Source organism: Sorex araneus, chromosome 6 (assembly GCF_027595985.1).
Source record: "Sorex araneus isolate mSorAra2 chromosome 6, mSorAra2.pri, whole genome shotgun sequence".
NCBI classification, from domain to species: Eukaryota; Metazoa; Chordata; class Mammalia; order Eulipotyphla; family Soricidae; genus Sorex; species Sorex araneus.
The window spans coordinates 38965134-38992326 of record NC_073307.1 but is presented as its reverse complement, the minus strand read 5'-3'; the positions used below and the strand labels follow the sequence as shown (position 1 = coordinate 38992326).

Below are 27193 nucleotides of genomic sequence, written 5' to 3'. Positions count from 1 at the left end.
TATGCTTCTATCGGGTTATGTCTATTTATTATTGATTTATAGATTTTTTATTATACTTGAATATTAGTTTTTTACAAAATATGTGTTTTGAAAAAAATATTTTCACATTCTTTTTGTGGTTCTTTTTCTTTCTTTTGTTTGTTCTTGGGCCTCACCTGGCAATGCTCACTGGTGTATCCTGGCTCTGCTTACTCAGGCCTCACTCCTGGTGGTGCTTGGGGAACCATGTGGGATGCCAGGGGATTGAACTCAGGTTAGCTGCATGCAAGGCTCTACCAAATTGGACCATCTATCACTCTGGCCTCAAATGGTTCTAAATTTGATCACTAAATATTATAAGTTTTAGTAAAATTTATCTTTTAACTTTTATTTTTATTCTTGTTGCTTTGAGAGCCATGTTTAAAAAATCTATTTGTATTCCAGGGCCATGAAATTATGTTCTTGTATTTCACTCAGTTTTGCTTTCCTTTTTGAGAAATCTTTTCCTGTTTCTACATTACATTTTCTGTACTTTTGCTAAAATTGTTTAGGTTTTAGATTTTTTTCAATTAAATTTTGTTTTGGTTTCTGGGTTACACACAAAAGTGTTCTGTGCTTAGTCCTACCTCTGCATTCAGGAATCACTCCTGGTCAGTTGGGGGGATTAGATGGGGTTATGGGGATCTAACTCATGTTGAATGTATACAAATCAAGTGCCATACCCACTGTATGCTATACTCGACCCCTGAATTTTTCAATTAAATTTTTAAGCAGAAATTTATTTTTGATTGTCATGAAAACAAGGATGAAATACTTGAGGTTCTGGACTGGGGGTGTAACTCAACAGCTGATAACTTATTTTGCATGCTTGAGGCTCCAAGTTCAATATCACGTCCAAATTTTTTCCTAGTTTTGCAAATTTGGTTCAAATTGTAAAAAAAAAATCATTCATCATTTTTCCTCATATTGATTCATCATGCCAAGCCCTTGTAAGTAGGAGTATATATCTGAGCATTTCCTGTCTTGATTTATGTAGCATTATCATAGCTTATACAACAATATTGTATTTTCTGAATTACCATAAATCCATACAATTTTCATGAGTAGGAGGATGATCTCCAGGTATCTATGAGGCATATTTCTTTCTGGTTTCCATTAGCAAATTTTCTTGTTATTTTTCTATTGAGTATTTTTAGCAAAGCCCAAGAAGAGAAAAAAATAAGCAAGACAAGTTCAAACTAAAATATGCTTGTACATAGCAAATAAGATGATTGTGAAATAAAAAATCACCTGTGAGTAAAAAAAAAGTGAAGAAAAAAGTATCAAGCCATATATATATGAGAAAGGTTTAAAATTGAACTTATACAACTCAATATCAAAAATATAAATAAGTGAAATAGGAAACATGTGAAGGATTTGAATAGACATTTTTTTCTAAAAAAAAGACACATCAAGTAGTTATCAGGTATAAGAATAATTGCTGTACTTCTCTAATTATTAGAGAAACCGAAATCATAGCCATAGTGAGCTATCACTTCACACCTGTTGGAATGATTATATCCCAAAAGTCTAACATTAGTGACAGTGATGCTGTATAGGAACTGGAGTCTTTGTATGTGGTATTGATGAGACTTGTCTTCATCAAGACTCTAAATGAATGGTTTGAGGCTCTTCGTGTTCCCGGAGCGAGCAGGTGCCATTGGGCTACACTAGCACACAACAGGGAAGAATAGAGATGTTACTGGCATCCACTCGAGCAAATTGATGAACAAGGGGAGAACAAGTGCTACGGGTGAACACCCAAAAGGAAAGAGAGTAAAAGGAAAAGTGTCTGCCACAGAATTAGGGAATGGGAATGGGGTGGGGTGGCGGGAGGGGCCCTGGGAACATTGATGGTGGAGAGTGGGTACTGGTGGAGGGATGGGTACTCGAACATTGTTTGATTGAAACATAATCGCAAAAATTTGTAAGTCTGTATCTGTATCTCACAGTGGCTCATTAAAATTTAAAAAATTAAAGGTAAAATAAAAAATTTTAAAAGTGTTACCAGCACGCTTATGTTAACTGCATTTATTATATGTATTGCACCCCAGTAGCTTAGATTTGAAAACCTACTAAATGCTATGCTAATTAAAAAAACTGTTAGATAAGTAGATGGTAGCTATATACATATAGGCATATGTATATATAGATACACATATATTTTGTGAACAGTTAGGTATTATTCAATCTTTAAAAGCAAGGAAAATCTGTTATAATGAACATAAAGCATATCATATTTACTGAATTCAGCAGAAAAAGACGAATACTACATAATTATTACAATTATCACAATTTATATAGTGAATTTTAAAGGAGTCTGGAGAGATAGTACAAGGGATAAAGGATGCTCCAGGCAGTGCTAGAAACTTTGGTTTATCCACAGGGATTGAATATGACTCCCAAAACCAAAAATCTGGTCTGCACTTGCCTTGCAGGGGTCCAATTTAGGTTCAATCCTGGGTACCACACACGGTTCCTTAAGTCCCAACAGGAGAGATCTCTGAGTGCAGAGCTGGGAGAAAACCTTGTGCATAGCTGTGTGTGGCCCCAAAATGAAAATTTAAAAGTGTAAAAATAAAGCATAAAATATGTGAAATATAAAATATGTGAAAGTCATACTCATAGAAACAGTGGAATCATAGAATTGTGGTCTTTCGGTTTGGAAATGAACATATAGGGACAGCAGAGTGAAAGTATAAACATTTTTAATTCCAAGGATCTAATATATAACATCATATCTGTGGTTGATAAGATTCGATTGTATAATTGAAATTTGTTCATGGAAATCAAGCTGTTCCCTCTCCCAATATATGTCAGGGATCACGTGTGTTAATCTGGTGGTGGGAATCTTTTCACAGTACATCTGCAGATCATATCATCATGCATAGAACAAATATCTTAATTTAGTTACTGTCTTATTAATTACCATGCAGCAAATGTGAAAACTCAACCATTTAGAAAAAAAGAACTCCTCATCCATATGTTATCTATAATAGTTTATGTTTTGTTATTATTGTATACTTTACAGTAGCATTGGTATCATAGTTTAGTAAGAAAAATATTGAAAACTACCATTAAGTCAATAGCCCTACACTTTGTCACTAGGTCTTTCTCTTTTCCCCCATACTCACTACTCTGTGATAGACTTCACAAATGACTGAGATCAACTGATACTTGTCATTCTCCTAACTCTCTTTGCTTTGCATAATACCTCTAGTTCCAGCTAGGGTGCAGAAAACTGCCTCTTTTCTTATAGTAGAGTGGTAAGCAATTGTGTTAAACTATTTATCTTTTTATGGACCTTTGGGTTGGTTCTAAATCTTGGCTATAGTCAATTATGTTGTGGTGAACATAGGTGTGCAATTATTTTTCCAAATTAATGTTTTTGTGTTCTTGGGATATATGCCAAAGAGTGGAATTACTGAATTGCATACAGTTTTATTTGTAATTTTTTGGAGAAGTCTTCATACTGCTTTCCAAAAAGGCTGAATTATTCAATAGTTTGACCAATACTAAATGTGCGTTTCTTTATCTCTACATCCCTACCAACACTGGTTGTCTGAGAACTTTTTCTGGAGAATATTCTCATTATGTGAACAATATGTCATTTCACCTTGAATATTATTTCCCTGGCATACAGCTTTTGGCTTCCCATATGTCTTCTTTAGGGAAACATATATCCAGCTCCACTTTCTATGTTTGAATGGGGTTGTTTATATATTTTGTTTTCATTTTGATTTGTTTTATGTTTTGTTGACAAACTATAATGCATAAACATTTTCGGAACCATCCAGATGTAATAAAACTTGGCATCACTCCCTATCCCCCATGCTAAAGATAACTATTAATCTTACAAAGCCCACACAACATTCAATACATAACATGTTGGATAAAAGTGTTAATTTTTTCTAATAAGTGACAATGAAATATATAGTATTCTACTCTCTCCAGCTCCTGCCTAGAATATCAAAATACTTGGCAAATGAATTTGCATAAATATCACTTACAGTATTTGTAACTTTTGGTATATGTAATGTATTTATGTCAGGTTGAAAAAATAGCAACCATATAAAGGGTTTTTGGCATATCCAAAAATAGTAACAAGTCTCACAATGAGCCTGCTCGAGAAAATTGATGAACAACAGGATGACAGTGCAGTGCATATAACAGGTAGCTATGAATTTCCTAGAATATTGCAAGTCATTGTCCTAAGGCACTGTCATTTGAAAGTGAACTTTTATTTAAATTGAAAACAATTCTTAAAACTATACTTGAGCATCAGAAGCCCTTTATATAAAAATCATAAAACTACCGTGTAAAGCATAAGACTGGACTAGAGCAATAGCACAGTGGGTAGGGCGTTTGCTTAGCACAAGGCTGTTCCGGGTTCAATTCCTCCATCCCTCTTGGAGAGCCCAGTAAGCTACAAAGAGTATCCCACCTGCACGGCAGAGCCTGGGAAGCTCCCTGTGGCATATTCGATATGCCAAAAACAGTAACAAGTCTCACAATGTAGATGTTACTGGTGCCCGCTCGAGCAAATGGACGAGCAATGGGATGACAGTGATACAGTGATTTATTTATTTTTTAAGTTTTTTATTAGTGAATCACTGTGGGGTACAGTTACAGATATACAAACTTTCGTGCTTGCATTTCAGTCATACAATAATTGAGTACCCATCCCTCTAACAGTGCCCATTTTCTACCACCAATGATCCCAGTATCCCTCCCAGCACCCCCAACCCCTCCCCACCCACCCACCCCATTTCTGTGGCAGGGCATTCCCTTTTGTTCTGTCTTTCCTTTTGGGTGTTGTAGTTTGCACTAGAGGCATTGAGCAGCCATTGTGTTAGATCTATAGTCTACATTCGGTTTGCATCTCCCAATCCGAGCTTGTCCTCCAAATACCCTTGGAGGTTACTTGGTGTTTCCTTCTCTGTCTGAGTTGCGTTTTACCCCAGCTTTTGAGGCCAGCTTCCAAGCCCTGGAATGATAGTACAATGGGTAGGGTACTTGCCTTGAATGTGACCAACCTGGATTCAATCCTGGGAATACCATATGGTCCAATGAGCACCAGAAGTAATTCCTGAGTGCAGAGCCGTGAGTAATCCCTGGGAATATCCAGGTGTGAACGCCCCCCGCCAAAAAAAACCCACACAAAATAAAATAAAATGAATTTTTAAAATGCCAGAAATGATCCCTGAGTACAGACCTAGTAATAAGCCCTAAGCACTTCTTGGTGTGGTCCTAAAATAAAAAGTAAAATAATTGTTTCAAATTATCATCACAAATCACATTATCAACCACACCAATTTGATACTGTTATGAAAAATGATGGTAACCCATTCCATTTCCTTTATCTAACCATAAGAACAACTGCCTTTAAGCATTCAAATATGCATATATCCAGAAGTTTGACAAATAATTTTCAAAATGTGGAAAATGCTTTTGGGGTTCACTTGGGCAGAAGTATTCATTAACTTTATTAAATTGGTGGCTATAGGGATTTTATTTATCCATAAATTACTTCTTTGATAATAGTACTGGCCAGTTTCAAGTTTTGTCTGTTTGGGGGGACACACCCAGTGGATCCCAGATCTTGCTGCCAACTCTCCACTCAGGGATCACTCATTTCAGGGTTAGGGGACCATTTGGGGTATCAAGGATTGAACCCCAGTGGGGCCACATGTGAAGCAAGTGCCTTGCCTGCTGGACTCTTTCTCCAGCCCCTGGTTTTAATCGTTTTAAAGTGGTGTTTGAAGTAGTAAAATGGACTCATAATTCATAACAGTGTTAGTCACATACCTAATTCTGAAGCGTAAAGCTCATTTACACTTGCATGTGTTGTTTATTATGATGATAGTAAGCTATTCTTTCACTATTTAGTGAAAGGTGAAAAAAATTCTTAGTGTTTTTTTGTGCCAGGTAGCCAATGCCTTGATGGATCATGAAATGTAACCATTATTTGTATCTTAGATGCACTGAAATGAGTAATCTTAGATACATTTTCTCTTTCTTTTCAAATTTGGAGAGAAACAGTTCCTTTGAGACTTATTATTCTACAAAGGATTTTAACTGGGGACTCACAGAGCTTTGTCAGCACACAGGCATGGGCCGGAAGTCAGGGTTTGGCTATGGATATGTAACAGGTGCTCCCAGAGAATGGGACCATAGCCCCGAGACTAGGATCGTGCTCATAGCAGATCCGTGCTTCAAAGTCCTTTGCACAATTGGTTTCTCAAAGATAGCAAAACACTTGCAGGAAAATTTCCCCCAGCTGCTTTCAGTGATCCCAGTTGGAATATTTGTGGTGGTCGTGGTTTTGTTTCTTTTTAGTTTTCTTGTTTTCCTGGAATTCAGTGCGTCTGTGTGTGTCTGGATGTGTGTATATGATGGAAAGTTCACTTTAGAGCAAGCAAGAAAAACCTTAGCAAATTGGATTTTCCTGAACTACTCACATCTTTTTAAAAAAAAAAAATTCCCTACTACTGATGCTGCCATGTATATGAAGAAAGAAATCAATATGTCAGAGAAAGCATGGCTCTCTATGGGAGACTTATAATTTCTTTCTTTCTTTCTTTCTTTCTTTCTTTCTTTCTTTCTTTCTTTCTTTCTTTCTTTCTTTCTTTCTTTCTTTCTTTCTTCCTTCCTTCCTTCCTTCCTTCCTTCCTTCCTTCCTTCCTTCCTTCCTTTCTTTCTTTCTTTCTTTCTTTCTTTCTTTCTTTCTTTCTTTCTTTCTTTCTTTCTTTCTTTCTTTCTTTCTTTCTTTCTTTTTCTTTCTTTCTTTCTTTCTTTCTTTCTTTCTTTCTTTTCTTACTTTCTTTTTTTCTTTTTGGGTGACACCAGTCGATGTCGATGCACAGGGGTTACTCCTGGCTCTACACTCAGGAATTACCCCTGGTGGTGCTCAGGGGACCATATGGGATGCTGAGACATGAACCCGGGTCGGCTGTGTGCAAGGCAAATATCCTACCCACTGTGCTATTGCTTCAGCCCCAGGGAGACCTATAATTTCTTGGAATCGCAACTTTATTAAGTTCATTGCCAAATTGATTAAGTGGGTCTTCATATTGACTTGGCTTAGCTCGAGTAAGCACACTACGGTCATCTCTAGACTGCTAGTTTAGAGACTCAGTGTCTATCTTTTGTTTTATAACTATACCCGGTGGCACTCAGGACTTGCTCCTGGCTCTGTGCTCTGGGATCACGACTGATAGTGCTTGAGGGGTCACAGGAGGTGCTAGGGATTGGATCCTGCCTGGTCAGCCACTTGCAAAGCAAGTGCATTAGGCTCTGTATGTTACATCTCCAGCCCTGAAAGACTGTATTTAAGCTCACGCACAAAAATTTTTTGTTGATTTCCCCTTTTTCTTTTTTTTTTCTGAAAATATGTCCTCCTGTGTTATACTTTTATTTATTTGTGGGTTGCTGTTGCTTCTGTTGTTGTTGTTGGTGGTGGTGGTGGTGGTTTTTTCAGCAGTCCATACCTGGCTGTGCTCAGGGCTTTTTCTTGGCTCTGTGCTCAGGGATCTCTCCAGGGAACCACATGCAGTGGTGGGTTGAACCACTGTATTCCCTCTCCAACCCTATAGTTTTAACTGTTATCTTTTTCTCCAGTGCTGGGAAAGAACTCAAGTCCTCCACAGACAAGCCATAGCCTCTACATGGAGCAACATTTCCAGCCCCTTGTTGTGTCATACTCAATCTAATTATTATGAAGTAAAGACTAGAATCTTCTTGCAGTGCAGGGATAAAATGAAATCAACCTTCTCTGCTGAATCTTCATTGTTACCTTACCCCAGGAGCCTCCAAATGGACTAAAATTTTGAGCAAAAGTAACACACTCTCAATAAGAATTGTCAGTCTGTGCTAGGTCCCTGGTTTACCTTTCCAACATGATTGCTGCTTCAGATCCCATCCTACATAGAGTATTAAAACCAGATCTGACGTTTGCAATTTATTATGATTCACCATAATCACATATCATTCACAATGGAGGCATAAGCAAAAGAGTAGCTGATGTGAAGATATATAAGCAAGGCAAAAAGAAGACATATTTTTTGACGTGTTTTCCAGGAGAATACGGTTTGCTGCACAGAGGTTGACTTTTAGAAACACTTGGGTATTGGAAAAATGACTTGCATACTAATTATGGCTAAATGTACTGAATAAAATCACTTTAGTCAATTAATTATAGTACAATTTCTATTAAGCCAAAAAGAGTTGACTCAATTCTGGGAAGAACTTGCCTTCTAAAAATGTTTGCTTTTATCCCAGAGGAAGGAAATTATTTTTATCTAGTCACATTGCTTTGTTTCTCTTTTCAGATTATTTAGCCACCATTGCCAACCAAATGTGGAGGTATCCTAGCCCCAGGATGAACATTCATTACCAAGCACATAAATAGTATGAAGATCAAAATAATAATAGGGTAATAATCAAAGACTTTAAGATCAATATAATAATAAAACAGATATGAAAGAAAGGTTCAAATTAATATATCTTATCAAATTATTAATTCTCTTCTTTCTTGGGTGAAGTCTTGAATTCCTCAAATGTTTAGAATATGTTTGATGGATAAATAAATATGTATGAGTGTTGTGTGTGATTGTGCTTTTTCAAACTGGCAATTTAGCAAGAGTGGAAATATGTCATTTTCATTATCTAAAAAGAAAAACGTTTACTCCATTTTCACTCCCATTTCTTTGGCTAATTTATTCCTTAACTACAATAATAGTTTCAATTTGGTGGGAAGCTGCCAGTTTCTCAATTCTCTCCCTAAAGTCCCTGAGTTCCTTCTTGCTCTGCACTTCCTTGCCAAGTTCTCAGACCTCCCTGAAGACTTAGTATCTCTGCTGTTGAGTCTTACCCTAGACACTGTCCCAAATTCCATAAATGAGGACATGTAGCTTCAGGCCGTTCTGTTGCAGTCTAATTTCAGCTGGGAGTGGCACCTCCCACCAGGCCCCCATTAGCTTCGTGAACAACTCTACTGTAGAGGCAGGTGGCATCATTGTTCCTTACCATTTAACGTCTAGATTTGTGGGACAGGAGAATTTCTCCATTTGGGAACCCATCTGGTTGCTAGAACAAATAGCTCATATAAGTATTAGCTTCCTTTGCACTGCAAAGGTAACTGGTTTAAATTCTGAGTTGACTTAGAACATTCTATTTCAAAGCTGCATAATTCTTTTATTAAAACGCTGACATGGAAATGTCTTACCTGGAAAGTAAATTTTAATTTTAAGGTATTAGAAGCTTAGATACCCTTTAAAGCAGAGAGAACTTTGAATATCTAAATATTACTTTTGTTTATTTTTTTAAAAATATGCTATTTTAAATTTTGAAATGTTGATAAATGGAATACACTTATTATATTTATTCAGTGAAATATGTATATCACATTAAGTCCATACAAACTTAAAGGTTTTTTTGAGTGAATATTAGTAAATGTATTTTTAAACTTAGCACCTAAGTATATTGTCCTAGTTTGATCCTGAAAATTCACATTATTACTTTACAGAAGTAGTAGATTGGGTCAAATCTCTAATTTATGAAAACTGAAACTCTTATTGTTCAACCCTCATTTTACCTCCCAATAGGACAAAATAAATATAGTTTAAAAATTAAATGTTTTAATTTATTCATATAATTTCTTTACATGTGTGATTATTTATAGCATTAAATTCATATTATTAATTGTAGTCATGGATTTTTCTAGAGTGCTTTGAACAATCTCAACAGTGTAGTGATATACTAATACTTGCTAAATACTTTTTGTTTAAGGTAGCTATACATAATTCAGTTGGTGGACACTAAAAATGAGACTGAACCTGCATTTTAAAAAATTTCTTAGGTTTGGGGCAACACATGGCTGTACTCAAAGCTTACTCTTGGATCTGGGTTCAGAGATAACTCCTAGTGGGCCCAGAGGATCATATAGGGTGCATAGGAGAGAATCTGGGTTGGCCACTTGCAAGGCAAACACCCTATTCTACTAATGATTGTGGCCCCTGAACCAAAATTTTAATTCAGATGTATAATTCATTTAATAAATTAGGCTAAGTGTTTGATTGCTTTCTGCTGTTTAGGCTAAGTACTAAACTTTAATTTTGTGTAGCCAATTAACAAATCTCCTTTAATTCTCAAATGCTGGTGTTACAGAGATGGGTAAGAAGATATCTCTCACTTCTGGAAAGGAGTTTTAGTGCAGTTAGCTGAAAATTGAATGAAGTTTGAATGGAATGATCCTTATCAAAGTTCTGTCATGTGCATAAATTCAATTGACAGTTATTTGTGGGTTATGGGTTTGTGTTTGAATCCTATATAAATCTGGTGGTGTACAAGAGAGACATCTTTTTCTTTTAAGCAGTCTATGACCCTGTGTGCATGACTGATTTTACAAATATATGTCATTTGTCATAAGAGAGAAAAGATGATGTAGCAAGCTTAGTGTAAAATCTATTAAGATTCCTGAAAAATATATTCAACATTCAGCTTTTATGCTGTGGGGTTTTTAAGAAAAATTTGTGGAAAAGTATGTAAATATTCAATTAGAGTTATCAAATTAAGTTATGCCATTGATTAATTCCTCAAGGACCAAAAATGTAAATACAAAATTGAAGTCTGGTCCTCTTTCCATTAACAAATTCAAGTCATTTTGTTCTTTTCCAGGAAGCAATTCAAAGACTAAGGTTTAGACATTTTTAGTCCTAGTATGTATAATAATACTGAGCCTAATCAAAATGCAGTGCAATGACTTACCTCAAATATTTACCTCATAGTTTTCAACCTTTTTCCATTTGCTCTTAGCCTAGTCTGACACTGTGTCTGAAATACATGAGGAGAATAAAAGAAGGAATTGTTCAGCTTTACACTTGGCAAAAAAGTTCTGTTATTGAATAAGATCACAAGTTATGGCTTGAATAGGTTGGTAATAATTTTTTCCACTGCACAAAGCCAGACAATCTCTGCCAAACAGCAGAACAGAATCTATACTGTCAAAACGGAGAAATGGACAAAAAGTGGTGGCAATTGCAGAACTAGAGGATTCTGGCAACGTACCTGGAATCTGGCACTGACACTTGGCTGGGAGGAGGGAGGGTGTGAGTCTTAGCTCTTGATGCTTGGTGGGTTGGCTGCTGTGCCTACTGCAGAACATTGGCTTCAGCGACTAATCAAAGCTTATGGTTCAAAATTCTTCTTCCCAAGTGTTATAGTGCTGTTGTCACTGAAGATTATGACATGCCCTATATTGTATACCTCTAGTGCTCTCCAATGTAATAGCAAATGAGAGCAAGCATTTTCACTGTTTTGAGTCCTTTCCATGTATTAGCTTACTTAATTTTCACACTAATCCTAATGCTGATTATTTTAACTCCACGAGATGAGGAGAACCAGCACACCAAATTACTTGGGAAAGTAGCATAGAAGTCAACTAAACTCAGCAAACTAAAACAATATCACCGAAGGCTGAATTAGCAACAAACAGCAAACACTTAGACAAAGGTTTAATAACCCTATGGTGAAATACAACAATTTTCATGTATTCTGTTTTACAAAAGTATTTTTGATAATTCCTTTGCTGTTTAATTGCACCAAGCAATATAAAATAAATTATTTTGTGGTTGGTAAGGGAGCAGACTGGGTGGGTGGTTTGGTAATTGGGAACAGTGGAGAAGGAGCATCTCTTTGGTGGTTGGATTGGTGTTCAAACATTAAAATCCCATAACAAGTCTACTATGAATAACTTTTTAAGCCATGATGTTTAACTAAAGTATCTTATTTGCAAAAAAATAGTATCTTACCTGGGGCCCATGGCTAGAAAGTCTGAGCTGGTTGTCACTGGTTGTCGTTTTCTTTTGTATCATTCTCCAGAGTGCAATAATATTTACCATTAATGTTTACATTTCCCTTCCTGAGCAGTTGTGGTTCTTTCAACCTGCCTTTTAGGGGTTTCCATTGAGGGAAAGGTGGGGAGAAGACAGTTATCTAAATTTCATCAGAACTAGACTTGTACTATTCCATGGCTTTTCCATGCCAACATTCCTTTACGAATGTCTCATTTATACTACTATTGTTGAGAGTATTCAATTTAGATTTCAAATGAAATGCAACCAGCAAGGCGGATCACTCTTCGTACATTTTTATCTTCTTAAATATTTGAGCCACAAACTTGTTTAACTAGACATTAGATTATTACCATTTTGCATTCCAACTTTATAGTTTGCTTATTAATGAAAATGTTTCCTATAACCCATATGTGCATTAGCAAAGTATGGGCAGATTTTATTCCCAACAGCTAGATGGGCTCTTGACACATAAATCATTCTTACTGAGTATTCTATGAATGAGTATTCATGCATGGATGAAAGATGAAGTTAAATTATTCAAGTCTATTCAGATGTTTAATTTCACCTCTCCTCTACTGGATATTAGAGGTAGTTATTAATGAAGAAGGACATTAAGTCATTAATAGTGGACTGGAGTTATAGTACAGTAGGTGGGTGCTTGCCTTACACATGGACAACCCAGCTTTGACCCCTGGCACCCATATGGTCCCCTGATCCCTGCCCGGAGTGATCCCTGAGTGCAGAGCTATAGAAAGCCCTGATCACTGACACCAATGGCCCCTAAACAAACAAACAAACTAGAAAATTTTAATAATTGGGAATCAGCAGGAAGCTGAAAAATTTTTTTTCTCAGTCTCTCCATCAATATGATTTAGCTGAATTCTTTAAGGGAAGAGTCTTACATATTTCTCTACATTTCCAACACTGACAGAGCATAGTCCACTCTGGTGAGAGTTAATTATTGTGCAAACAGAATAACTTAATCTCTGATGTTTTTATGTAAACCTAATTTGAACAATTCTCAAGTATAGCAAATGCAGGATTTAGGGCCTGTGTTATTAATAGTTGAAGGTAGGAGTTGGGGACTCTTCATTCGGGGAGCCATGATCTAACATCTCAGGATTGAGTAGAAATCCAGGGTCTTCTACTTAGATCTCCAGAAGATGGGTTCTTTATTTGTTAGTGCATATAATCCTGAAGGCATTGCTGCCAAGAGACCCCCCCTTAGCCTCTTTTGTCACTCAGATTTAGAGGAGTGTCACTCAGATTTATTTGGTTGATATCTGCTAAGAGATTTTCTCTGAGGTTGATTCAGCCCCTCATTGCAGCTCAGAAACCTCTTGACACCCTCTTGACATCCTTGGTTTCAGATATTTGAGGATAGTGCTCTGATTTCTTCTCTGCACCACACAGTACTTGGGGTACTTGTATAAGTTTGTGTGATTTGTTCAATTATCTTTTCTCTTCCTGATATCTGTCTGAGGAACTGATCCTCATTTATTTATGTCAATTAATTTGTTCATTCTAAAGCAGTATTGTTAATGAATAATGACTAGTCTCCAGGAAGATTCCAGTGACTCGCTGGCTCTGTTCTGTTCACAGAAAGATTTGGCATCTGGGTGAATATCTTTGAAGTTGATGCACCAATCTGTTCCATAACTCTTAATGTTTCACACACAAAAGGGAGTCCCTGTGCATTTCCTTCATGTGCATCTTTGCTATTACCTCTTTTCTTCTATTTACGTTTACCTCTCCCTTTCATATGTTATTCTTTCATCCTGACTAATCCCTGCATCCAATTCATAAATTCCCATACCTGTTCAGTGTATATTGGAAAGTCTAAAATAAATATGGTATTTTTAAAAGTTCTCTAATTTTTTTAACAGAAGCTCCATAGCCTACTCCCACCTCCCCACATGATGAAACAGGGAGACAGTGCTGCGGGCAGACAGTGACAACAGGACATCAGGAAATGCCCAAGAAGGTCAGCCCTACCTTGACATGATGTTTGCAGGAATTGGACAACATATACCGGCATTGCTAAGAAACATGCAAGTCCAGTATATCATGTGCTATTCGAAATATACACAGAAGGTGCAATTGCAATGGATCTTTTTGATTATTAAAGTAATTAAATGATTACTACAAGTAGCATGATGAAAAATCATCACACTGGTTGCCACCAGATCATTGTCATATTTCATTCTGTGTTTTATATTCAAATTCTCTAGAGGGAAATATTTCATTATAATGCCAGAAACTTCAACATTTATTTTTTTTTGTTCATAGAACTGCAAAATAAATTCATGGTGCTTCAATGGTGTTTTAAAATTGCAGGATTTAACTTCCAAGGTGACAGGATTTGTGAGTTTGCATTAACATTCTTTCTATGAATCAAAATTATTTGTGTTCTGATAATTTTCATATATGCACTATGAAAACTAAATACATTGGCTATTAAAAATAGCAGACATTACAAAAAGACATGTTAAATACCTCTTTCTCAAAAGGTGTTTTGTGTTACATAGAATTTGCTCATAATTCAGATATAGTAGTGGGTGTTCCCCAAAACACCACCAGGAGTAATTCCTGAGTGCAGAACCAGAAATCCCTGAGCATCTCAGGGTATAACCTGCCAAATCATCATCATCATCATCATCATCACTGTATCACTGTCATCCCATTGTTTGATTTACTCAAGCAGGCACCAGTAACGTCTCCATTCGTCCCAGCCCTGAGATTTTAGCAGCCTGTCTGTAGACATCTTTCCCAGCAATTAGAGGTTTCTTTCAGGGTCAAGGGAATGAGACCTGTTATTGTTACTGATTTTGGCATATAGAATACGCCACAAGGAGCTTGCTAGGCTCTGCCATGCAGGCGGGATACTCTCAGTAGCTTGCTGGGCTCTATAATAATATCTGTAGGCAAAAAGATCAATATGCTAGTTTCATAGATTAGTGATTAGAATTACTTGTAATTTTTCTTTATTGAGGTCATCATGGCAATGGTCCAGGCTTTTCCTGTGCTCAAGAGTCACTCTTGGTGCTTGGGCAAATATATGTTGTGAGGGTGGAATCAAACTGGAGCCAGATGCCTACCAGGCAAGTGCCTTAGTCCCTGTATTAACTCTCTGACCCTTAATTTTCTATTAAAAAAATCGTAATAAACTATGAAGCTATTTGGTATTTGTGCTATATCCAAAATGAAATTATACTGTGAGGATAATGTTAGACCAAAAATAAAGGCTTCTCAAGTTCAAATTCTTCCTCTGATGTTAACTTGTTCATTAATATTTTGAAGATCACTTATTTAGTTTGAGTTGCTCTAAATTAATTGACCAGAGAAATTCAAGACCAGCAAAGTAACAAAACGATAAGTGCAGCATTTGCCATTGGAATAAATACTTGTAGCCAAACAATATCTTTCTCCTGCAGTGGATTACTTTCTTACCCTTTGGATAGCTGGTTTTTATATTAATATGTTTTGGTGGGATTTTTTTTTTTGCTTTTTGGGTCACACCCAGCAGTTCACAGTGGTTACTCCTGGTTCTTCACTCAGAAATTACCCTTGGTGGTGCTCAAGGATCATATGGGATGCTGGGAATCCAACCCGGTTGTCCACATACAAAGCAAGTGCCCTACTCTGTGTGCTATCACTCCAGCACCCATGTTAATGTTTGAACCTCAAACTCATAATTTTTCTGAAACAAAAGGATTGGAGTGATAGCAGAGAGGGTTGGGCCTTTGCTTTGCTCACGGCCGACCTGGGTTCGATTCCTCCGTCCCTCTCAGAGAGCCCGACAAGCTACCGAAAATATTCTGCCCGCACGGCAGAACCTGGCAAGCTCCCTGTGGCATATCCAGTATGCCAAAAACAGGAAAAACAAGTCTCACCATGAAGACATTACTGGTGCCCACTCTAGATGAACAATGGGACTACAGTGCTACAGCAAAAAAAAAAAAAAAAATAGTTCCAATATTTAACTTTCATCAACATTTAATTTATATAAATTGGTGAATTCTCTGTTAAAAATTATAAAGTTTACTAGTTAAGCTAGTGGTGAAAGTGTTTTTTATAAGAACTATAAATTTTATTAGAGTGTAAGTAGTATTTGATAGCTTGAGAAAAAGAAAATCACTGTAACACTGTTGTCCCCTTGTTCATAGATTTGCTCGAGTGGGCGCCAGTAACATCTCCATTCATCCCTGTCACGTTCAGGGTCAGGGGAATGAGGTTCATTATTGTTACTATTTTTGGCATATTGAATACGCCACAGGTAGCTTGCCAGGCTCTGCCCTGCGAGATTCTGCATCGCTCTCTCTGGGAGCTTTGTTTTATAGTCTCTGGATCTTGGCCATTGATGAGATTACATGGTGTTGGGGGCAGTTTGTGGGTGTGACTTAATGTAGACGTTGAGCTTAAGCACACTGGTGGGTCCTGTGGATCACCTCCCCCCAAAAAATGTAGACATCTTAGCTAGTTTAAATGACTCAATAATTTGTTAGTTAACAGCATACTAATGAAAATCCTTCAGATCAGAGTAAGGGGGACAAACTCAGGTCAAGGCATACGGGCTAATGATTCTGTTGTAGGGAGATCAGTTCTCTATATTATCTTAAAATAAAATAACGGATTGATTTTATGTGTTTAGCATTTTTTGTTAAACTAAAAAAGATGCCATTTAGTTTGTTTAAACTAACCTAATAGAATACTTCATTCATCCAATGCTTATTGAACATATACTTTATACTGTACCTCAGGCTATAAAAAATTAAAGGATTAAAGAAAACACACTTCTGCCCTTAGAGTATGTTCCGTTTAGTGAAAAGGTTACAGAGAGGTGAAATGAGGTACATATGTTAAGTGAGATGGATATATAGTTCAGAGAGAATACAAAGAGTTGATACACCAGGGCAAAGTCTGCTGTTTTACAGTTACTGAAATAATGCATAATAACATAATATATAGAAGTCACTCTTGAAATGGTTGTACAAGAGCACAATTCCATAATACAACAGTCAATATAGTTTATTTGAAATATCTTCCTCATCAAGAATGTCCTTGACCATGGTAGCCTGGAGAATTATGGAGCTTAATGACAGCAAGGCCAACCATTCACAGTCACGCTGCAGTTCTCACCAGACATGTGTTGTGATTGATAATCTGCAGGAAGATGTGCTTCGGAGATGATTTTGCTTGTTTCTGTTGTCATCCAGCCTAACAGTCAACAGGCTGTTCTCTAGCATTGGCCTGAACTTCCTCTAACAGCAACTTCCTGTGTGGAAGATGCTACAGAGCATTGCCTTTTTGTCCCAGTGGCTAGAGAGTGATTGATCAAGTTTCTTTACTTGGAACAAATAAATTTATATTTATCCTTCTTCCACTGCTAGCTCCCCTTCATGTTTTGTGTGGGATTTTGTTTTTGTTTTTTACCTGAATCTGTTTTTTTTTTTTTTGCTCTCTCTCCCTCTCAGTTTTGCAGGGTCCAAATATTCCATCTGAGTACTCCTGTTTTCTCCCTTCTCTCTTACTTCTACTTTTACTCATCTCCAACCCTCCCATTTCCAACTCTCCCAAAATATTTTTTGCCTCCTGCAAGCTATGCTGACTTCTTCTAGCGCCAAAGCTTTAAACGTGTGTGTGTGTGTGTGTGTGTGTGTGTGTGTGTATGATAGCTGAGATATATCTTTATGACCCCTTTGCTGAATCTATGCATCATTGAAAGTTACCATAAACTGTCTATCCTGTCTCTCTGGGGACCAGAGAGATAAAGGAAATGGACAGGATGGGCAGTTTATAGGACCTAGCACATCATTTTTATTAAATGTTTAATAACTAACTAAAATTAAACTTGCCAAAGGAAGGACTTGCGAATCACCACTTGGGATCACAACTCCATTTCTCCTTAAGTGTTCTTGGTGTCAGTAAATCACTTTAACTAGTTCTCTGGCTCAGAATTCTTGCTTCTTTATTTTACTCCATTCAATTTGGGGGAAAGTTTGCACCGGGCTGAATTGTGAAATAAAGACTAGAGCACATGCTTTGCATGTGAAAGGCTCAGGGTTAAATTCCTATGAACCCCCAAACCTTCCACAGTGCAGATGGAAGGGAACCAAAGGGAAAGTGGGAAAGTAAGGGAAGGTGAATGGATCTCATCTCGGTTTTAAATTCTTATCATCCCTTGACCCTGTCACAACTCAGGAAAAGGGGAAGGGATTTCTCAAAGAGCAAAATCTTGTACCTGTTACTGACAGGACACTGGATTCAGCTACCGAAATTGCCTGGCTTCCCAGCATTGCTGAGTGTAGCCCTGGTGACCCAAACACCACTGAGGAATGCCCCCTAGGCACTATACACATATAATATATATTATATAGCACATAATATAGTATGTTATATGTAATATTATATAAAATATAATTTATCCTTTTTCTTTACAGTTCTCTTCTTAGAATTCCTCATGTTTTCACTTAACTGTCATAATATAAATTTTCAAATTCATTAAGCTTCCTCTCTTTCCGCTCCTATAATCAATTTCCTGCAAAGCAGTTAAACTAGGATTTTTGAAATATCCCATGTTGGCAATCTGTGGAACCCTGCTCATTGTCTTGGAGCTCCTTTGCTCTTCTTCCTGTGGCTCTCTACTGTGTGTTCACTTTCTTTCTGACCCCAGAACCACTTGTCTATTGGTCTCAGATGCTCTTCATAGCATAAAACCATAGAAGTTTTCCTAGATTTCCCCCTGCCCCTGCCCCTGCCCCTTTTGTATTCACTTTGTACCTGCCTGGCTCCTTTTTATTCATTTAGACTTATTTCATTTGGGCATCTTTCATTGAGGTGCGTTGGGTAACCATATCTGAGCTCTCACTATATCCCTGGGGTAGCTCTCACCTCATTTCATACTTTAACCTTCTGGTCTACCACTCTCTCAAGATACAGTATTTTCATCTGAGTATTTTTACTCTGTAATTGTTTATATGTTTTGTTTTCTAATTTTCTGACTGTCTTCTCCATGTTGAACATATGCTTCTTCAGGGATCAGACCTGGCTTGGTCTTTTTATCATTTATTCCTCAACATCTAGAAAAATAATGGCACAATGAATATATGTGAAATGAGAGAGATATTCTCTAAAGCTCAGTTTGTTCTTCCTTTCCCATCTTTACATGTTTGCAAATATTTCCAAGAGATTAAAAAAATGCACAGAGAGCTGCAGAGATGCTTTTCTCATTACTTTAATGTCTTCTGAGAACAACACATGCAAAAGCTGCATATTTTAGAAGTTGCTGTTCCATATTTTAGCAATTTTCTGTGGTCTTTAAATCTAGTATCTTTTGCATGATTTCCATTTTGATCTTTAAAAGGCTAGATGTCAATTTAGAATCAGGTTTGTAGAAACCCAGTGTTAGCACTTTAAAAAGCATGCAGTAGGGAAGAAACAATAAAATGTAAACCTTTCGCTTATGAAAAAAGACATTTATAGCTCAGATTTAGGAATTAATGTAAGAAAAGCTACCATAGGAAAATGAAAGGTAATGTACAATAGTGCTTTGACTGCAGATACATTTTATTATTTGCCACTATTTAAAGTAGATAGCACCATTTGAAATGTGCTGTCACAGCAGTTATTTTAGGCTAGAGAAGAAAATAATGTTTTAATCATCAGACAACATAGTAAAGAGAAAAAGACATAAGTGGGAAGGTTTCATAACAGTGAAAGTATCAGGGGATAACATAAATTGTGGTGAATAAATTATAGGTACCATTCCTAAATTCTCCACAGTAGTAGTTCCTAGTCCATTTCTGATAATAGGTATTCTCTTTGGGTAAGGAATTTGCTTGCCGAGAAGACTGTGGGATGAATCACTTGATGACTGGAACATGAGCTCTGGGTTTGACATAGCCCAGTGTTACCTCAACTGTTTACACTGGCTTTTTCTCTCATTTGTTTCTTTGTCAAACAGAAAAAAATGAATGAACACATGCCTTTGGGGGCGTTTTTGTGGTTGGCGAAGTATAAAGAGTTACCCCTATGTAATACTTGAGAGCTACTCCTGGTCTTCAAAGACAATTACCCATATTGCTTGGGGTGGGGAGAATTACCTTGCAATGCCAGGTGTAGTCCTTGGGACTCCGACATACAAAGATGTCCTTTGAGACATCTCCCAAACCAAGGGCGTTGTTTTGAGAGTTAAAGGGAGTAACCACACAGAACACTTTCTGAAGCATAGTATGTCCCTAATAATGTTACTAAATGACTGTTACACTATTGTTTTTTGGAGGAGGGTGAGGTTGGGACACACACAAAGTTACTCAGGAGTTACTCTTGTCTCTGCATTCAGGAATCTCTTCTGGGTGGGTTTGGGGGACCATATGGAACCATGGGAATTGAACTCAGGTCAGTCAAGAATCCTACCCATAGCAGTAATACCATTCCATGCAAACACCACTCTGGCCCTGACACTATTTTCTCTTTTACACTTATCACATTGCCATATATTTCCACAGCTCAGACCACAAACATTATATTAGAATGAGACTTTACTAGAAAAATAAGAACTCATTGCATTAATTTATATGCATAGTTTAGACATCTAGATCAGTGTTTTTCTAATTTACGTAAACAGAGGTTACATAGGGGAAAGACACCATTATTTTAGTGTTTTGAAAAATGATACTTTTGACCAATTTAGTCATCAGAACTTGTCAAGTTATTTTAAAATATTAGTTCAAAGCTGTTTCTATTTATCTATAGAATTTTAAGTTGTTTTTCTTTTCAGGTAGGCACCTGATATTTGAAAAATTAAGTCAAGAAAATGCACTATAAACTTACTGTTTTCTGAGGAGGATATAAATTTTACAAGAATTTTCAAAACATGAACTCTTTTTTCCTACTACTCTCTCATTTATAGTATGTAAGTGATCAAATCAAAAGAGAATGGTCAGATGGTCAGAGCTGCAATTCTTCTGGCATGTGAAGAACCTCATCTAGGAACTTGAAAGCTTGGATTTTCAGTATCACTGTTATACATAATGGATAAAGTGATTTTAAAAGAAACTGAAAGTAGGATATAATTTAGCTCTTCCTTGTTTCATCCTAAAAGAAACATTTTCCTGTGTCTTAAAGTAGGTTGAATAGTATGATTAAAGAATATTGTTCTGTGTTCATTCCTGAGCTTATTGTGCTGCTCTGCTTGTCTTTTCTGGAAGTTTTTCTTGCCTGGGTCAGATGTTCTGTCTTCTGGTAGGAGCTAGCAGTGCATAGCTGTACCAGCTAAATGTGTTGGTGGCATTACCTTTTGTTTGAAGCTCAGCTTTGAACTTGCTGTAGGTCTCTGTTCAAGTTACTCAGCTCTCTGTGCCTCAGCTCATCTGAAACTGGAGATAATAAATAGATATCTTATAAAGTTGTGGTGAAGACTTGAATACTTTCGTGTGTGTGTGTGTGTGTGTGTGGTGCTGAAGATCAAGCCCATAACCTCACACATGCAAAGCAAATATTCTACTGCTCTGTTACATTCCAGCTTCTAAAGTACTATTTTATTTTATTTTTTTATAGAAAGCAAAATACTTTCCCTGGACCATAATATATTCTGTATTTATTAATAGATCTGGAAAGTCTCTGTCTTTGACTTTACTGTTTAATTATTATTTTTTTGCAGGGGGGCAGTTATGAATGAACCCCAGTGGTGCTCAGGGCTTACTCCTGGCCCTGCACCCAGGGATCACTCCTTGCAGGGCTCAGAGGACAATATAGAATGGCAGAGATCGAACCCATGTTTACTCTGTGCAAGGCAAGTATCCTACCAGCTGTACTATTGTTCCTGCCTTCTATTTGATTTTTATGCTCAATCTTCTATCATGTATCTAGTGCCATATTCAAAAGGGTATGCCACTGGATTGATAGTACAGTGGATAGGACACTTGACTTGCATGTGGCCAACCCAGGTTCAATTCTCTGTACCCACGTAGTTCCCTAAGCCCACCAAGGGTGATCCCACAGTGCAGAGCCAGAAGTAAACCCTTATTACAGCTGGGTGTAGCCCAGAAAACAAAACAAAAACCAAAAATTAAAAGGATATGACAGGTAGAATAATCAATGTTCAATAGTAATATCTAATAAGCAAATATGACATGTTATATTCAATAAATGGTAAATATAATATGTATTATGGTTATTGTCGAGCATAGACCCATGAAACTCGATTGTGAAATCCACAGCAGGGTTATTCCTAGAAATAAAAGAAAAAAACATACTGCTAAATAAAAGTCAGCAATTAAAGACATATAATATATGGTTGCATTTATAAGAACTATCTGTTAAAAGCAAGTCAAGAGAATTAGAAAGTATATTATTGGTGGTGACCTCTGTCTAGGAGTTAGATAGGTCTTGAGCATGAGAGAGTATTTAGGATAATGACAATATTGTAATGTCAGACTGCAAGGATGGTTGTGCAAATCTTTTTGTGTACTAAAATATGTTTCATGTGAAAGGATAGTGCATCTAAATTAATGATTTTTTTAATTTTCAAAATATATCTTATTGGATAGATTTTAAAGAAGAGAATGATATCATGTTCCATTGATTCAGTATCTTGGATAAAAGTTTAATGATAAAGATAAAGACAACTGAAAGTCAGTGAGAAGTTTATAATCCAATTCTAATCTTTTTTTGATCCGCCTTTCACAATTAGTAGAATCATAAGTCATTGTTTATGCTTATCATTTAAGAATTGGCAGTAAAATGTGATTTAAAAAAAACATAGATAGAGGGCTATACCCAGTGTCTGGGAGGTATATGGTACCAGGAATCCTCAAATATATGCCAGACATGTAGTTGGCTTGCCACTTGAGCTATCTCCTGAGTCCCAAAATAGAATTTTCACTTATATTTCTATATTGACCTAATTGCCCCCTGATGTCACTAACTGAGAATCTGACTTCAACAATACATTAGAACTTGGTGCTTCATTTGAAGCTTGTCTCTTCTATTGAAAATGTCCAAATTGCAGTTGCTTCCTGGGATTAGATTTGTGTATAAAGAGAGTACTACAAACTGCTGGTGGAATTTACTACCTGTTATCCTGCCTAGATAATGACTATGCCCCTTCTAGTAGCCAGTCTCAATTTATTATGTTCTGTCTTCTGATCTTCACTTGTGTCCATTTTTCTAAATAGACAGGCTGACCATTTGTTTATCATTCACCCCTTTACAAATTAAGTAGCCATCTGTGTAGTAAAGGAAGCCAAGTGATTTTAAATGACTAATAGTGGCTCAGTTTTCCTGACCTGCCACTGCTCTCACAAACATTGCAACATCATTCCCTTCAAAAGTGTTTTTAAAGGTACATTTCTGGAAGTTTGAAAGCCTTGCATATCACTTCATTTCTGATGTTCTCAACTTCTGGTTAGAGAGAATTGTCAGAAGCTCACAAATCCATTCCCTGGCACTTTCTTTCTTAAAGAAATGAGAGAATGCTAGTGGGCTTTTATGTTGTTTTAATCAATAGCTCTTGACTATCCTTAGTGTAATTATGTTTCTAAATTATATCCTTTTTCTGTTATACTGATTCTCCTGGGCTTTTCTTCTTTGAACAGCAACATGGATCCTATAATCACTTCTTCAGTTGTGCTGTTACCTTGTCAATTTATGTGCCCTTCATAAGAAGACTTGTTGCCCCCTATTAAGCTAATTTGCAAGCTTAGCTGTTTTGCAAGCCTTGGAATTGTGTTTTTTTTTTTTAATGTGGAGCCCTCCTGTTTTCACCTGTGGGGTGTGTGTGTGTGTGTGTGTGTGTGTGTGTGTGTGTGTGTGTGTGTGTGTGTGTTCAGAAACTGATGAACAAAGATAGGTGTCTTTTTGTCCTTCCTTCAGAAAGCTATGATTTGGAACTATGTAAACATTTTTCTGGTTACATTTCATTTTGTTTTTTAGACAGTTGTTTTCTAGATATAAGTGAGACTGAGTGGGGTGGCCTTAATATAAAGCACATGCACTGGCAAGTTTGCAGACACTTGTTGGAGCTCTCTACCCATATGTTGAATAATTGATTCAGTCTCTGTTATTATATTTTTGGGGCTAAGCCCAGCATTGTGATTTTTCAAGTCTAGGAAACAACTGTAAGTTCAGTGGAGCCCCCCCAGCCCCCAGGCTATAAAGGGCTCGGAATGTAGGCAAAAAGGAGAGGTGATTTCTTAGGGATAAAGCAGTTTTTTATCTTTTGTTATATGAAATGGCATCCATTTCTTTCCTATCCAGTACTAGCTATCTTAAAGGCTGATTTTTATTGTTTAGTTTCCACAGCTTATTCAAAATACACACTTTGTTTTTGCCCTTTCACTGTCCACATTCAATTTCTAACATGGCTATTTAATTCCTGCAAGTGTGAGTTTCTTAAAATTTCATTTTCAGTGTGCACACAGAGTATTTCTCTATGCCTCTTGGCCAATGGAAGGATCCTAGAATATTTTAAATCTGCTCACAAACTTACTGTCCGGAATGATAAACTCATCTTGGTTTCCACAGCCTAACATAATGATTATACTGATTGTTTTATGCTAACAGTGATTGTTAACAAGGAATTTATTAATAATTAAATAATTTCAATCAATTAACAGGGCCAAATGTTCAACTATATATTATGTATTCTGGCTCCTTTGTTTGCCATCATTCTTGATTCACTCTTCTTTCTGTCTCAATTTCCATATTTCTTTACTAGGTTCTTTAGTCCTTTCCTTATGATCAGCTAGTAGAATAAGCAACACTGTTTCACTTTGAAATATTCTATTCTTTATCCTTTAGTTTAGGAGATAATTCTGCAGGGATAGAGCTATATCCTATCAACTTGACGTAGGATAAGATAAAACACGTTTAGATAGATAGATATGGCATCTGAGTTGCAAGTTTTAATATTATTAATCCATCCCCTCTTCGTTGATCCTATTGCTCTGAGTAGTCAGAAATCCATTATCAGAAATTATCAGTTATCGTTCTTTAGTACTTGTCTATCTTTTCCTCTGGTTGTTTTCAAGATATTAACTATAGTCTTTTATTCTCACATTGAGATATCACTGTATCACTGTATCACTGTCATCCTGTTGCTCATTGATTTGCTCGAGCAGGCACCAGTAACGTCTCCATTGTGAGACTGGTTACTGTTTTTGGCATATCGAATACACCGCGGGTAGCTTGCCAGGCTCTGACGTTAGGGCGAGATACTCTCGGTAACTTGCTTGGGCTCTCCGAGAGGGGCTGAGGAATTGAACCCGGGTCAGTTGCTTGCAAAGCAAACGCCCTACCTGCTATGCTATCGCTCTATCCCACATTAAGATATAGTTGACTTAAAATATAATATTTGTTTCAGGTATGCAAAATGATGGGCTGGAGCGATAGCACAGCGGTAGGGCATTCGCCTTTCAGGAACTGACCCGTGTTCGACTCCTCTGCCTCTCTCAGAGAGCCCGGCAAGCTACCAAGAGCATCGTGCCCACACAGCAGAGCCTGGCAAGCTACCCGTGCGTATTGGATATGCCAAAGACAGTAACAATAAGTCTCACAATGAGAGACGTTACTGGTGCCCGCTCGAGCAAATTGATTAGCGATGGGATGACAGTGACAGTGATAGTGATGCAAAATGATGAGTTCATATTTGTAAGCTTTGCAAAATGATCACCACAGCTTCACTAACATCTGTAAACATACATAAAATTATTTTTCTTATAATGAAAATGAAAGAGAAAGTCTCTCTCTAAATACTTTCCCCGTATTTTGCATTCTGATTCTTTCAAAGAAAGAATTGTCAAAACTTTATTCCTTGTTATTCTATTATTTACATATAAATTACTTTTTAATGTTTTCAAAATCATGAAATTATTCTGCTATCTTGCTTGTCAGTTTGTTAGAAGTGAGGTAGGGGTGGCAGGAAGGGGCTTCCAAGCAGTATTTGAGAAATATCTGACCAACTAGGCCGAGTGGTTTGCTGTTTGGACCAGGTGACGTGGTACTACTCAGGCCCAGAAGTGCTGGGAACCACCAGGGCTTAGTACCTTGTGGGTCTCAGTGGGATATGCAACTCCGGCAATAAACTTGAGGCCCTTCCGCATGCCAGGAATGTTCTCCTGATCCCCAAGTTACTTCCCTGCCCCTTTGTCCATTTTCGAGTTCACTACTTTCCTTTGTAGTTGTGTTTATTTTCCTTTAAATTTGTTTTGTTTCATTTGGAGGTCACACCTCGCTAAACTCAGGGCTTACACCTGGCTCTGTGCTCAGAGAACACTGGTGGTAGGGTTCAGGGGACCTAATGTGGTACTGGGGATTGAACCCCAGCCAGCTATATGCAAGGCAAGTTGCCTCACCAATGTGCTCTTGTTTCCTGCCCTCTAGTTTAATTCTTTTTTTTTTTTTTTTTTTTGCTTTTTGAGTCACACCCGGCGATGCACAGGGTTTACTCCTGGCTCTGCACTCAGAAATTACGCCTGGCGGTGCACAGGGGACCATATGGGATGCTGAGAATCGAACCCGGGTCGGCCCCATGCAAGACAAACGCCTTACCCTCTGTGCTATTGCTCTAGCCCCTCTAGTTTAATTCTTAAATGACTTGTCTGTTCATTTACATTTATACAGTTTGTTGTTTCTGTTTTTTTAAATTTATGATGTTAATCACTTTATACTGATTTTTTTCATAGCTTTTAAAAAATATTATCTTACTTAAGTTTCCATTCCTTTTGCTTTCTCTCTGTACTGAATCAATAATAATAGTTTTTTTTTACATACACTTTATTGTTCAAGGGTTATAAAAGCTATTTAAACATCTGACTTGCTCCTTCTGCCATGTGCATTTTTACTATCCTATAGTTCATAACTAGATATAGTTAATATAATCTGGCATAGAATAGCCCCTACGTGTAGATTCAATATACTTGAATCTAAAACCTAAATAAAGTTTTAAAAAAATAATTACCAACACAAGAGCCAGGCCATATGTTCAAGTGATAAAGATATAACTACCGTTTGTGAGGCCTTGGGTTCAATACATGGCACCAAGCCTCCGTGTATGCATCATCGGGAGTAGCCCCCACACTCATACCACTGTGTGGCCTCAACAAAATTATTTGTTTAATTTACTAAGAATTAGACTAAAAAGGTGGTATAGGAGGCAAGGAACTTACCCTTCTCTCGAACAACTCTTGTTAGAATTTCCATCACCATATATGATCCCCTGAGCACCAACAAGGAACTTTTAAGCACAAAACCAAATGAGCCTCTAAACACTTCTGGGGTTGGTCCTTCTCTCCTGAGATCAATGAAATTTATTAAAAGAA

At 37.1% G+C, this 27193-nt stretch overlaps 1 protein-coding gene across 2 annotated transcripts in view; it reads left to right on the top strand.

The window, feature by feature from the left end:
* PRR16 (proline rich 16) overlaps nt 1-27193 on the top strand; it is a 331236-nt gene that overhangs the window by 122916 nt on the left and 181127 nt on the right. Inside the window, exon 2 of one of the 2 annotated variants that reach the window (XM_055143264.1) lies at nt 13760-13857. The exons of the other annotated variant lie outside the window; for it this stretch is intronic. Coding sequence (XP_054999239.1) covers nt 13846-13857 — 12 coding nt within the window. The 5' untranslated portion in view covers nt 13760-13845. The remainder of the gene's footprint in view (nt 1-13759; nt 13858-27193) is intronic. 2 annotated transcript variants of the gene reach the window in all.